Source organism: Semicossyphus pulcher, unplaced genomic scaffold (assembly GCF_022749685.1).
Source record: "Semicossyphus pulcher isolate SPU_LCO1_2020_fin unplaced genomic scaffold, fSemPul1.0.p SCAF_16, whole genome shotgun sequence".
Lineage (NCBI taxonomy): Eukaryota > Metazoa > Chordata > Actinopteri > Labriformes > Labridae > Semicossyphus > Semicossyphus pulcher.
In genome coordinates this window covers 3,720,201-3,733,717 of record NW_027211670.1, presented here as the reverse complement: position 1 = coordinate 3,733,717, position 13,517 = coordinate 3,720,201, and the positions used below count along the sequence as shown (strand labels likewise).

Genomic DNA, 13,517 nt, shown 5'->3' with positions numbered 1-13,517 from the left:
GATCTAACCCAGGGTTTGAAAGTTGACAGATTCATCAGTTCAGCTACTAAGAAGAACAAATGAAGAAACATTAAACTCATCTGCATATGGATGCAGGATCTGTAGGATAGGCTGAAAATGTTGGTATGGTAGTTGCTCTGGTTTGTGGTCTGTTTGTCGACCAAGTAGTACTGTCCAATCATTGTTGTGTCTGCTTTGATTTCATGCAGGAGCAACACATTGTCTGAAATGCAATCTCTGAGCCCATTGGCTTTAGTTAAACATCAATTAACCTTTCATTTTGCTTTTTAACAGTGTATCTTTTGAGAGGGGTCTGCCATAGGTGTGCTTCTAAACTTCTACTCCCTTTTTGCATTCCAAGCTGCTAATTGGATTCTTAACAATAACCAGCATGCAGAGGAAAATCTCTTGGCCCAGAAATACACAATACATTATACATAACGCTGGCTAATCAAGAAGCCCAGACATATTGATCCTCCCAGGCTTTAATCATTTTTAGTTGACAGCAATACGGTTCAGCGATTCTAAAAAAAATCATCCATGTGTCCTCCATAGAATAGGTGCTTCTCCAAGCTAAGACAGGACTGAACATGTAAACGGTGTGTTCAGGCATAATGTGAGGTCACTTTGCATTACAACATATAAAATAAATGAAGCGTTGATAAGCATTATTTTTCATAAAAATTACTTATATTATCCCAGGACTTTTATCCAGAATTATTTCAGAAATTCACAAAAAAAAAAAAAGAAAAATTAGTAAGACTAAAACACTAGTCAGTTCTGAGATCAGCCAGAGGCACACACTGACCATAAACACTGCTGGCTAGCCTACAGCACACCTAGGTCAGTTGGTACTTTGTCTAGGGCAAAAATATACAGAATAACAAGTAGTAAAATTTGCACGAATGACATATTCAGAACACAACCATTTTTTTGCTGTCTGAACACATTTTACAGAGAATCTATGGAAGATACAGTCCAGACTTTGAAATGATGCTAATATCTGCTTATTTCCCCCTTTGCATTGATTGAGGGGGCTTTCACATTAGGAAAAGGTGGTCTCGAGTACAGTTCATGTGTACTCGGGTACGGTACACATCAGGTGTGAAAGCTACTGTACCAAAACAGAGAAGTGGACTGGTTTTTAGAATGTCAAAATCTGCGTATGCGCGCAGCATCGCCGATCTCATCCTCTGAGCTGCAGGGCCATGGCTGACACGGTTGGAAGGTAGGTGAGAGGGTCATTCTTGATATTTTCTCCAAAATATGAATGATATTAGGCATAGTACGAAGGTCGGCTCCATTGTATGGGCTTGGGATCATGCGATTAGCGTGCTTTTCTACACTGGAACGACAACATAAACAATGTCGCGTAGTTGATGATACTCTTCTTCTTCCTGTTTTTGAGGTGCATTATCGCCACCTTCTGCTTCAGAGTCCTATCACAAGTGTACTCGGGTAAGGAAAGAAATCATTATTGTGAAAGCTGACCAGCAGGAGAGGAGAGGGGGGGTTATCATACTCAGGCCTCAGGAACGGTACGTAGCAATCGTACCTAATGAGAAAACGCCCTGATTCTCTGGCCTTATCTTTCTGCAGCAGTCGTATAAGCATTTGATTAAACTAGTAGGTCAAAACTGACAGAGTTGTTTAAACTGTAAAATTCTGATCGATTGTGTCAAAAACTCGAGCAGACCTAAGATGTGTTCCGCTCTAATGGGGGTGGGGGGCAAGGCACAAGGGAAATCCCTGGTCCCTAAATAGCCAGGCTGTTTAGATAGCTTGTTTATACTCTGCCACCCCAATTTGGGCATGGTGGTGGGAACAGGAGATGGGCCAGGCTAGGCCTGCTGCTGATAGCCAGACAATAATAGACACCAGCAGCACACAAGGGGATCTCTATCACATCCCTTCCAAAGGGTTGTAACAGGGGACGGAGGCTGGATGTTGATAATAGGTAATTGTGTGTGTGTGTGTGTGTGTGTGTGTGTGTGTGTGTGTGTGTGTCCACCAAAATTGTATCCTACCACAGCTGCTTTAGAAACTCGTCAGCCCAGAACTAAATGAGATCCGTGTGCTGTAGGAGCAAACCTCCAAACTCCAAGTAATAAATGGGATCCACAAAAATGAATTTACAATATTGCAATGAAATCATTTCATCCAATTGCACTTTTTTGTCTGTGTGCATTTTAAATTCAGTTTACACGCAACAAAAACAAGGAGGAGATGCTGAAAGTAATGCCACTAGTTAAGCAGGTGTTTGGTCAAACAAACTAAAATCCCTGATGTAGTAAATTAAAAATGGAAATCTAATTGAAAATTAAATTTTCAAATAATTTAATAATAATAATAATAATAATTTTCTAAAATAATGATAATGAAATAGAAACTTAAATCTACTTCACAGTTTTATTGTTAGATTGGCTGATATTGAAAATTTATATTTGCTTATAAAATGATTCACTGCTTGATAAAAATGTGATTGAATGATTTCATTTTAATGGAAAACCCTGGTGTTTCCTAAAGGCATTAAATGCGATATATGCAAAGTATACAGTGTGCAGTCAGTAAAAAAAAAAGCAACACATATAAACCATTAGAACCAGCCAGCAGACTCCACTCAAAATCTCAATCCAGGCTTTGGCCCTCAATCGGCCACTGTATTTCAGGAAGATTAAAAAAGATAGAAAAATAAATCTGTTTTGAGAAGGCCTCATTTCCCAGAGTGCAGAGGTTTGCCTTAAGATCCTGACTCATACAAACACAGTTGAAATTCCCCTCTCTTTATTAGCTCTCAACCGCTAGTCTAGCTGGATAAATCTGGCTCTACCAGGGCCTTGCAAAAAGCCGTGCCTTTGCAAGAAGTCTTCCCCCACTCTACTTTACTTCAACTCTATCCTCCAGCCAGATACAACAGATACTGAGAGAGGGAGACTTTTGGCCGTGCCAGTAAAGAAAAAAGAGAGGGGTGGAGAAGAAGTAAGCATTCGACCAGAGGTTTGATGTAGAGTCTGCTTTTCAAAGAAGACTTGAAAGAAAAGAAAACACACACAGCAAATTAAATTGTTTACGTTTAAGTGAAACTGTCTTTGTTGTCTCTTCCTCTGATAGTCACTCATTGTCCGGGGTTAGTATTTCTCAGCAAGGGCATCATGCAGGAAGCAGGTTAGAGGACTTTGTGATGATGTGGCACACTCTCTGGCAGCCATGTTGGAGGTTCTGCTTTTGGCAACATAGGGAAACTTCATTTCTGTGTTTGCGAGCTTTGTACATTTCTTTGGTGTTTTAGAAGTTGGCTGGTTGTGTCATACATTCTTACCATCACCCATCCCAATACCGAGGAAGAGAACAGACTTCCTTTTGCGGCGCACAGGGAGTTAAAACATGACTGTCGAAAACTATGATGAAGTTATATTCAATCAGCCATTGTTGTAAATGCTTCTTACTATTTTCTGTATGTGTGGTTTAACAATATTATTAGCCCATTCAGAAGATTGCTTTATGTTCGCTTGGGTAACCTTTTTGAATTAATGAATTTCATTTTCATTCAACACTGTCTCACTGGCCTTCATTTACACTCAATGCACATAAATACTACGAAAATAAAGTACAATACAAATAAAAATATAAACCAATTAATGCCTCTTTAAAGACTCTGCCCTGCCAGTCATTTCTGAACAAATGAGCCTATGCTAATTTATACAAGGCACATGCTCGTGGCACTCAAGCTATTTGACCTTATGATTAAATCCTGTATTCTCTTATGAGTAGGGTCAAACATCTATAGCAGTTTTGCTTTGACAGGCTGCCTGATCCGGTGCAACACTAAGGGAGCTTGGATAAACTGGCTAAATGTGCTAAGCTAATTAGCACTAATAACAACTAGCAGGCTACGCTCTAGACTTTTTGTGCCATACTTGCAGTTGTAACAGTAATTCAGATTCTTTTTCCATTTCAGAAAGTTTATACAATACTGATTAGCCTAGCAGCTGTCTCTATGGAAAATAAGACTGTTGCAGATTAAAACAAAGCACCATTTTCACAAAACATTTTTGTTCAGTGTTTCAAAATTGCATTGATCTAAAATGCTATATACCAGCAGGGTTCTTCAAAAAGTCGTCTTTAGACTCTGGTTGTCATTGGCAGGACATTTAAAGAAGCTTAAGCTCATTTTGGAGTCGTAGCTGAGTTCTCTCTTGGCTTGTATCCGTGTATCCGTGATTTTTGTGAAAGCAGTGGATATTTCTAACGCAGTTACTCATCTCTTCTACCCATGATTCACCTGCCAGAGTTTCAAGTCCATTCAAGCCTTGGAAAAGCTCCAACTGCAAGCCACCTGATGCTGTCTGTGGAGAAAATGAACTGGACTTTTCTACCTAATGCAGTGCTCTATTGAATTGGATTGGCAGCAACACATTTAGTTGCAAAGATCTCTGTGGTTAACATTTTCTGGATTGCTTAGTATCACTATTGACCTAATAAAAAACACAGCAGCTCATTTTTGTAATATGGTTGGATATGCAGTTTTAGACCTATAGCTAGCATAAACTTAAAGCAATAATATCTGCTTAAGTGTTTTTGACAAATGATCTAGCTGGCTTGATAAACAGGCAAAATGATGCACAAAAGCAGCAGTGGGAACAAGAAACCTGACCTACATACCCTTTGAGTAATCTTGCTACTGTTGTATATTTAGCCATTACTAAGAAGACTGCAACCTCCAAGCTGTGGCTGTTTAAAGATGTGGCACATTACTGCAAAGCCTCTATAGGAAAGGGTGAGGAGAACGGGTTTAGAGGGTGGGAAGGGGAGGTAGAAGGAGGGCGGTTAGTCGATTAAATCAGGCGAGGGAAGGGAGAGCTGCAATGCTTTACATACCCCTGACTCTACAGGCAGCTGAATCAGGCTCAGCTGGGCATGCAAGTCCTCCCGCTTGGTCACTTCCTATAGTGGAAGTGATAGGTGCAGCCGGACAGGAGAGGGAGGCGCACACAGGAAAAGATGCACAGAGGTGAGAGGTGGAACAATTGCAGTAGACAAGAGCAGAGGGATACAGTTAAAGGTGATTCAGCCTGTTGTAACATCTTGAGTATACCATGCAACAGAGCATGTCAAAGCCACTGTCCTGGAACACAGTGTGCAGTCATGTGCTGCACATGTTAAAAGCATGAAAAGTCAGGACAGCAAAGACCAGAAGTGCAGAGCATGTAGCATGTTTTACCTTGCAGTTGGTCCATTCATGTTTAGTATGAAAATCGTTGGTTCAGACAGCAGTAATGAAAATGCTCTCGACATATAAATTTAATGACACTGCAGTAGAGCTTTGCATCTTTCAGGACATTTTCTGCTCAGTATGGAAGCATTCCTTTGCAGCCAACTTGTCAAGTAGATCTCATACATGTGTTTGTTCATACACGTGCGTGTGTTTCGTTGTGATGTGCATGTTTGCATGTGTGAAATCAATGTTTATTGCCACAGTGAGAGGTGTTACAAAAAACCAACGTCAACTTTTGCCTCTCTGCTGTTAATATGTCTCCTTAAAGGAACACATTGGTCTAGTTGCACTCTCTGCAGCAGATATTGGATCCTGTCACATGGACACACCATAACAACCTGAAAGAGACACACTGAGCCAAAGAGATGGATAATAGGAAGAAATAGTAATGGAGGAGAAGAAGAGGATGATAGAAGGAGTTAAATCAAGAAAATAAAATGGAAAAACAAGAGGGAAAAAAAAACTTGACAAGATGATTTCCCCTTTGCCTGTATGCTCAAAGCAATAAAGACATTAAGTAATACACGTTTTTTGTGCATGGCCGTGTGTGTCTCGGTTCCACAGCCATGTATCTCTCCTGGCTTGGTTCACGTCGTTCAAGCGCCCGTTACCTAGCAACCCTGACGCAAGGAAAGTTTGGCCGACTAAAAATAAACTTGTGTTTGCAGAAAAGGATGTTAAGTTGAAAAAGGAGAGGGAGAATGAAGCCGACAGCTACGGATACGAAGGGGGAGAACAGAACACGAGCTAAAAGACCCGGGGGGTTTCTACATTTGTTGGTGTGTGTGTGTATCTGAGTGTGTGTTTGTTTGCGTTTTTGAAGAGTTCTCTCTTTCCTCCCATAGCTTATGACAGAAGTAAAAGTTAAACAAAGACAAGACACTATAAACATTTGGACTGAAATTTCTTCTTTTCTATGTCTGGTAAAAGAGAATGTAAACTATACAGAAGTTACTGTGGCCACATAGCATTAGCTATTCGCTATAAAGCATTGGGACCTATTTTGTTTGCAATAACTAATATTTTACTTCCCCCTCATTGTAACGCCGCTTTTGGTCGTCCTCCTGTAGATACCTGGCCGTTTCGCTGCCAGATGGTCTGCTATATTTACCAGCTAGCTAATTAGGCTCTCAATAAATATTTTTATGCTGTAATATATATCCATGATTGTTGGAAGTGCAGTTAGGGCTGTGTTTCACCCTTTGTTTGTTGCTTTGAGAATAACATACTTTGTGGTATTTTTGGCTGCACAACCCTCTTGAGCATTAGCCATCTGTATTGTATTCACCCCACATTGTAGAAAAGTTGGGTTGCTAGCATTGACAGTGTTTCGGTCATGAACCCAATTATGGTAGGATTGTCAAAATTTCCAGCAAAAAATCTTTTTTGGTTGGATAAAATTACAGCGCTGATTTCTTTCATTTGTACAAAACATCCATGACCCCCAGAGAACGATTATAAAGAGATACTAAATAGATTTTTTTTTCGAATGAAAATTTGACCAAAGAATACAAGTCAAGAAAAAGGATCAACTAATTCTGAGCCAGATATCATTTGAGTTTCCGTTTGACTTGAAGCAGTGTTAGCATGCATGTAAGCCTTTATCTTATGCATCTTTTATCATTGCCCCCCAACTCCATTCACTGTTTCATCCTGTTGATATGTGTACAACAGAAAGCTCAATAGCAATAAGAAACCCATTGCAATTAATCGATTTTTTATAAAGCTGTCAGCCTCTATCTCTGCCACCCCTCATCTTTTCTCTCTCTGCTCTTCCAAGAGCAGAGGAGCACCAGAGATCAAAGCATAGGAGCTGCCAAACTTTAAAGGAAGGGAGAGAGGGGAGACATGTAGTCAGGTGGAGATAGACTTAATACACTCTCCATCTTGCCCTATATTTCTAACTCTCAGAAACTCTATCTGTCTCACATCGTCCTGTAAACTCTAAATGGACTAGAAGTGAAAAGAGGTCGCTCAATGAGTTTCAACTTCTTTGCTCGGGAAAATGTACTTCTCAGTTTCCAAAAAACACAATTTAATCACCCCCTCTGCTCTCTTTTCTATTGCTCTTTTTTGTCTCAAAGAAGAATAACAGAATAAAGTTTGGCGGTGGATAACATACCACTTTAGTTTTTTGACAAATGAAAGTCAAAAAGTTGACAAAGCTGCACTAAGGAGGGGAAAGATCAGGGCTGTGAGGTGTGGGGGAGCATGAAAAGAAGGTAGGGGAGCATGAGACTGATGAAACAGGCAATGTTGGAATGTAGGCTGTCACAGTCTAGTCTAGCAGACATAGTTATCTTATGATGTACTTTATGGCATGACTGCATTGGCAAATAAGCAGAACAATAATGAGGATGACTGCTGAGATAGTGGGAAAGAGTGGGAGGACAAGAGGCTGACAGAGAGACGAGGATGAAGAGGAGAGCAAAAACACTGCAACTAGTGTGCTCTCATATCTTTACCCGCTGCAGAGAGTACAAGAAAAGTCAATGCCTACAGTGTTTATGAATTTGTTATGTAGCTATGTGTGGGCACGAACATCCATCCATTAGGATCAGTTCCTGCACTGAGAAATAAGCACGTCATAGAGTAATTTAGCCTCATGTTTCAGTCTTAAAAACCATTTTTCTTAAAAACTGAGCAGGGTATTATAATGATAACAATATACAGACACCAGTTTACAAAATACTTCCCCCTCTACATATATCACTTGTGTTAATCCATAGAAGCAAGCCAGCCTCCTTCATATTATTAAACCAAGCTTAGCTGTTTTTAAAAAAGGAAAAACAATCCCAACCCAGAGGGAAATTTAACCTCACATGCTTTTAGGAAAAGGCCATTTTAAGACTGAATATCATACAAAGTAGTGCAGTAATTTAGGCGTGATGGTTTGAATATGGTTATTTGAAACAGTTACTTTTCTACATGTGTGATCAGCCAACACTTTACCTCAGTCTGGAAACCCTCAACCAAGATGGCCACCAACAAGTTGAAGAGGACGTAGTTGCCAAAGGTCATGAGCGCAATGAAGTAGAGGGCAGCTACAGGAGTGGTGGAGGCCATGCCGTTGTAAAGTACCTTGTTCCAGTCCTCTTGTGTTAGAATCTAGAGGAGAGGGAAAAGTATTTATGGGGAAAAGATTCTTCTGCATTTTTTCTTGTAGTTAAATAGTATTTATTTCACAATTGACTGTTTGCTGAGCCTCAAGCTATTTGGAGATTGTTCGAAGACAGTCCATCTTTATCATCTCACAAGTCATATTTGCTGTTTAAAACAGACATGGTGGAAGTTTTACCACTTTGAATTCAAGGTGAGTTTTGATAAAAAATGTAGGTCCTTGACTATTATTGGGTGAGACGTCTGTTGCTAGCAAATTTGACCAGCTGTAGCTAGCCAGCTAAACCCCTGCAGCTCCACAATTTAGTTTGTCTGTGGCTGACGCTGTAATGTTTTAAGCCAAATAGTTTGAAATGAGCACTTTGTGGCTATATACGAAACTTCAGCTCCACCAGCACCAGATATGTGATTGAAATATAGAATATATTTAACATTATGGAAAGAAACTGCACTGTATTTGTTTTTCATGTAGAGCTATGTAAGTTATGGTATTAGTTTAAGTATGGTAAGGAAGAAGATCATTCTGTTTGAAAACCATGTGGCATACCACATTCTGTGCACCACATATTGTTATTTAAAAATACACCACTTTAATGTAAAAGCTTTCAAGTCTAAACTGATTGAACCAGAGGAGTCATCACGTGTAACATCAGGGGAATGGAAAAGATAGAACATTTCAGTACAATGTACTCGGCAGCAAGACATGCTGACACTGTACATCCTCCATAATCAGACGTTTCACTGAATTATACATGTTTACTATATAAAGGGTGATAATGCTGTATGGCTGAACCCTACAGAGAGGCTTTGAGTTGATTCACGAATGTAAGGTGACATAATGCAAGAGGCAAGCCTGCTAAAACTATGAGATACTTTGAAATAAGATGAGTGGAAAGAAATGAGGGAGGTTAAGGGGAGTGGGGATAAGAGAGTGAGGAGGAATATTTAATTTGATATATTTTATTAATTAAGGGGGAAATTGTCTTTCCAGCCTCTGAATGGGGACAGCTTCAGTCAGGCCCAATGAGGCAAGAAGATGTTATGTTGGTAGCTTCAGGATAATTCAGCAGGTACTGTCTGATTGAAGTTCAAGCTTACAGATGGTAGATGAGCTTGCATACCTTTAGGCCACCCTGCTGCTACATTGTTACAATCTCAACAGACTGTAAAGTCAAAAATAAACTATAGCTAAACTAGCCATAACCCAGTGAACTGTGAATATTTAATAAAGTAAGGGAAGTGGGGAAAGAGTTTATGCTCACCTGGAAAACAGTCACTATGGCCCAGAGAAGAGAATCAAAGTTTTTCCTGTCGGGTAGCGTGTCTCCATCCCTCTCAGACCCAAACTTACAACCGAACAGATGCATCCCAAGGATACTAAGGAGGGAGGGACAGGAAAAACAAGCAAAGGGATAAATATTTACACAAGCCCCCTCATTAGATGCAGGGCAAATAAAGAGACATTAGAATGCAGATTTTACCTGCTGCTAGCAAAGTGTGGCAGAATATAAAGGACAATAAGGTAACCATAAAAAATTATATATAAAGGTATCCAATTAATATCAGCTTTATGACATAAATGTGGCAAAGAATATAAAAACCCACCATGAATAGAGCACAAACCATTGACCCACAATGCATTGAGGCAGAAATGTTGGCAAGAATTGAAGAGGAAATAAAAATGCTTTTGCCAGGTTAAATTCAGCACCATGGAGAGCGCTGCAAAGCAGGGCAAAGACACCTTATGTATTTTTGAAAGACAATCCTTCAAGCAAATGAACATTACTAGAATAATAATATAATAAGAAATAAATATACAATTTTATATGACTGAAAGTTATAGTTCAACATTATTTACTTTAAATGAGTCAAATGCCCTTTTCTTTTCTTTAGGAAAAAGTTAGAGAATTAATCTTTTTTTCACTTTTCTGTTCATGTACAGAACTCTTGAACTTAGGTCAGAGGCGGGCCAGGAGGCTTGCCTCGAGTCTTTATGCTAAGCTTCTTTAGTTGTCCCCTAGCTCCTTTCTACACTTACTGACAATCTGTTCAACTGACTCTCAGAAAGAAAGCAAAGAATTATATTTTAAAAATGGTGAACCTTTTCTATAAGCTTTAATTAAAATGAAAAGTGCACCATAAGCAAACATGCTCTTTCTTTAGAATGTATACATTTGACCAAGTCTAGTACAGATAGTTTAAAACAATAGGAAATAGATCGGCTATAGTGATGAGAATAGGGAAAAAGAATAAACCAGAACAGAAAAAAAGATCTATGAAATATGGGGAAAAATGCTGCATAAAGTCAGTAAGTAAGACAGCTTATCAGCTGCTTTTATGAACCAGCAGTGAGTCTGCACTGCAGTCTGTTTTTTATTCAGAAATGCAGACACTGAAGCTCAACTGCAGCTGAGGGATCAATGAACAGGCCTCTGCTGCGTCAACTTGGCAACCCTTAACTCAAATCAAGGGCTGTTTATCTATGAATATACAAAGCCCTTGGAAACTCTGTTTGTGTGTGTGTATATGTGACGTCACTTACTTCTGGGCACCAATCGGGATTAAGAAACCTTTGAATCAGAATCTGATGACAGTAGCCTGGTATTTTGGTCGCTGGTTATCAGATCAGATCAAACCAAACCCACAGTCTTGATGATCTTGATTATTGTGTGACTCTTTATAAGTCAGATGTAAAATATAAACAAATTCTTTAACTGTCAGTGTGTGTGTGTGTGTGTGTGTGTGTGACTCAGTTCAAAGAACCGCCACTCATATTGTTGATATCAGCAAGAGGCCTAACCAGGCAGAGAGAAGGGCTGCTGATAATTTGGTCTCATTGTCACATCAGTTGATTTTGGTTTCCCTGTCACATTTCTGTACCTATCTCTGCTTCTCTCAGCTCAACACTTAAAGTTACTATGAACTGATTTACCAAGTTACTTTCATTTCACACATTTGTGCCTTCAAGTCCATCTGCAGAGTTTGGTTTAGGACACTGATTGATGACACCTTTCTTCAATTACTCCACCATCAGCAAGAACTAGGCAGCTCACATGAGAGCCCATGAGATTGTAAGATCTGTAAATATACCTAGTTTTTGCAATTTGAAAGAGGATGCAACGTCACTCTCGCTCTGCCTACCTGAAGATGAAAATAAAGAGCATGAGCAGCATGCAGAAGGTGGCCACGTTGTCCATGGTCTTCATCAGCACCACCAGCTGCCTCTGCAGGGCTGGCATGAACCGGACCAGCTTCAGCACCCTCATCAGCCGGAAGGTCCTCAGCACTGACAGACCGCCACCCTGCTGACCCACTATCTCCCACACACTATCCAAATAGGAGAGAGAAACCCATACATGTTAGAGCCAAGATCTAATGAAAAGCTTTTCAATCTACCAGCTGAAATCCCGTACCAAAATGTCCTGTACTGTTTGTTATTGTCCTGTTTTTCCTTTTGTGTTGACCTGCCAAGGGACTACAGATGCGCTGATGAAATTTATGTTTTTAACTGTACATGGTCCCTTATAAAAAAAATACAATAAATAAATAAATACAATTCTCAGATTTCTACCCAGTTAAATAACAAATTACAAGTACTCATGTTACTGTAATTGAGTAGCTTTTTGTGTACTTGTACTTTTTTGAGTATTTTTCAAAGTCAGTAAGTAATGTAAGTAGGTAAGTAATTTGCAACATTTGTACATCCATCCATTACTGAGTAAAATGTCTATCTATGGATATTGCGAGCTAGAAAGAAAAACTGAATTGGATCAGACACCAATCAAATGCATCGCTCCAAAACAGCGGGGCCAAAGTTTTGTGTTCTTTGGCTCTCTTCAAAGCCATCAGACTCCATGAACAAAAACACTTATTTTAACTCGTAGAACATGGGACTTGCTGGTCTACTGCTGCCTAATTACACATTGTAGCACACATTAGTTCAGAACCGAACTAACCCTTTATAACACCACACAAGCACACTTACAAACTAACTGATCGAGGCAGCAGTAGACCATCAGCAACCCCCGTGTTCTGTGAGGTAAAATGAATGTTTTTATGAAGTGAGCTATATACAGTAACTGCTGTTTCTGGTTAAACAAAGGATCTTACCCTTCAACAAAAGGTCCATCTCTCCTTATTTTGACACCAAAACATGTAAACATAGGGCCCAGGTTTGAAAATACAAAGTCTCATTTTAATTATAACTGGGAGCTGAGGGCTACAGATTACACCAAGCTTTCATAACCCTGCTTTATGAAGCCATTTATGGCATTAGTTGGAACACCTATTACTTTTACTACATAAACCTTTACATTGTTCCAACTGTGCTATCATTTCCTCTCTTCCTTTTCAGTTCATTGCATAGGATGCATCGTAAGGTAACCTTGACAAACTTAGTTTATTAGAATAAATCAGCGGAGTGGGAAAGTAACTATAGTAACTTTTACTGTAATATTTTTACTTTTACTTGAGTACAGCTTCAGTCGAGTAACAGTACTTCTACTTAACTCTGTTCTGGTATCCACTAACACCTGAGGAATATCTTGCTTAATGACCATTATCGTCACCACCTGGTCAGTAACTATGCCATTAAGCACAACAGGTAGGTGGTGTATGGTAGGTTTATCTTAAACTCTTAACTGAAAAGTAAACTAAAATAAACAATGTGCTGGAAGACACTTAAATGTTCTGGAGAGCAGAGTGCAAACAAACATCTGATGATCTGATAACAAATTAATTATGTTTCTGAATTGAGAATCACCACTCATAACTGTGGGATTATAAAAACAACCAAAAAACAGACGAGTATAATAATGGCTAAAGGTGATTATCTTAATGTATGGTCACAAAAGTAGTTAATATTCTGGATTTTCAGCCTGCATCTCTGACATGATATCGTGTCTATGCTGTTTCAGTCACATCTCCTGGCCTGCCTCAGCAGACAAACAGGTCTTTTTTTAACTGTTACCTGTAACTCCTGTAAAATAACAACACTAAACACTTCGAAATGGATAAACTATTGTTTCTAGTGGTGTATCATTACTGTGTTTACCACAACATTAAGCTACCTGACTATGAACTGACTTGCAATAGTGATATCACAATGTTTTTCACAGGTTAG

General features: G+C 39.3%; 1 protein-coding gene across 7 annotated transcripts in view; it reads right to left on the bottom strand.

Moving 5' to 3' along the window:
* The window catches only part of cacna1g (calcium channel, voltage-dependent, T type, alpha 1G subunit), a 146,113-nt gene that overhangs the window by 64,096 nt on the left and 68,500 nt on the right, over positions 1-13,517 (bottom strand). For all 7 annotated transcript variants that reach the window (XM_069664473.1, XM_069664477.1, XM_069664478.1 and 4 more), the window contains exons 10-13: positions 11,537-11,722; positions 9,658-9,772; positions 8,228-8,383; positions 4,879-4,944 (exon numbers count right to left, since the gene is read on the bottom strand). In XM_069664473.1, coding sequence (XP_069520574.1) covers positions 4,879-4,944; positions 8,228-8,383; positions 9,658-9,772; positions 11,537-11,722 — 523 coding nt within the window. The remainder of the gene's footprint in view (positions 1-4,878; positions 4,945-8,227; positions 8,384-9,657; positions 9,773-11,536; positions 11,723-13,517) is intronic.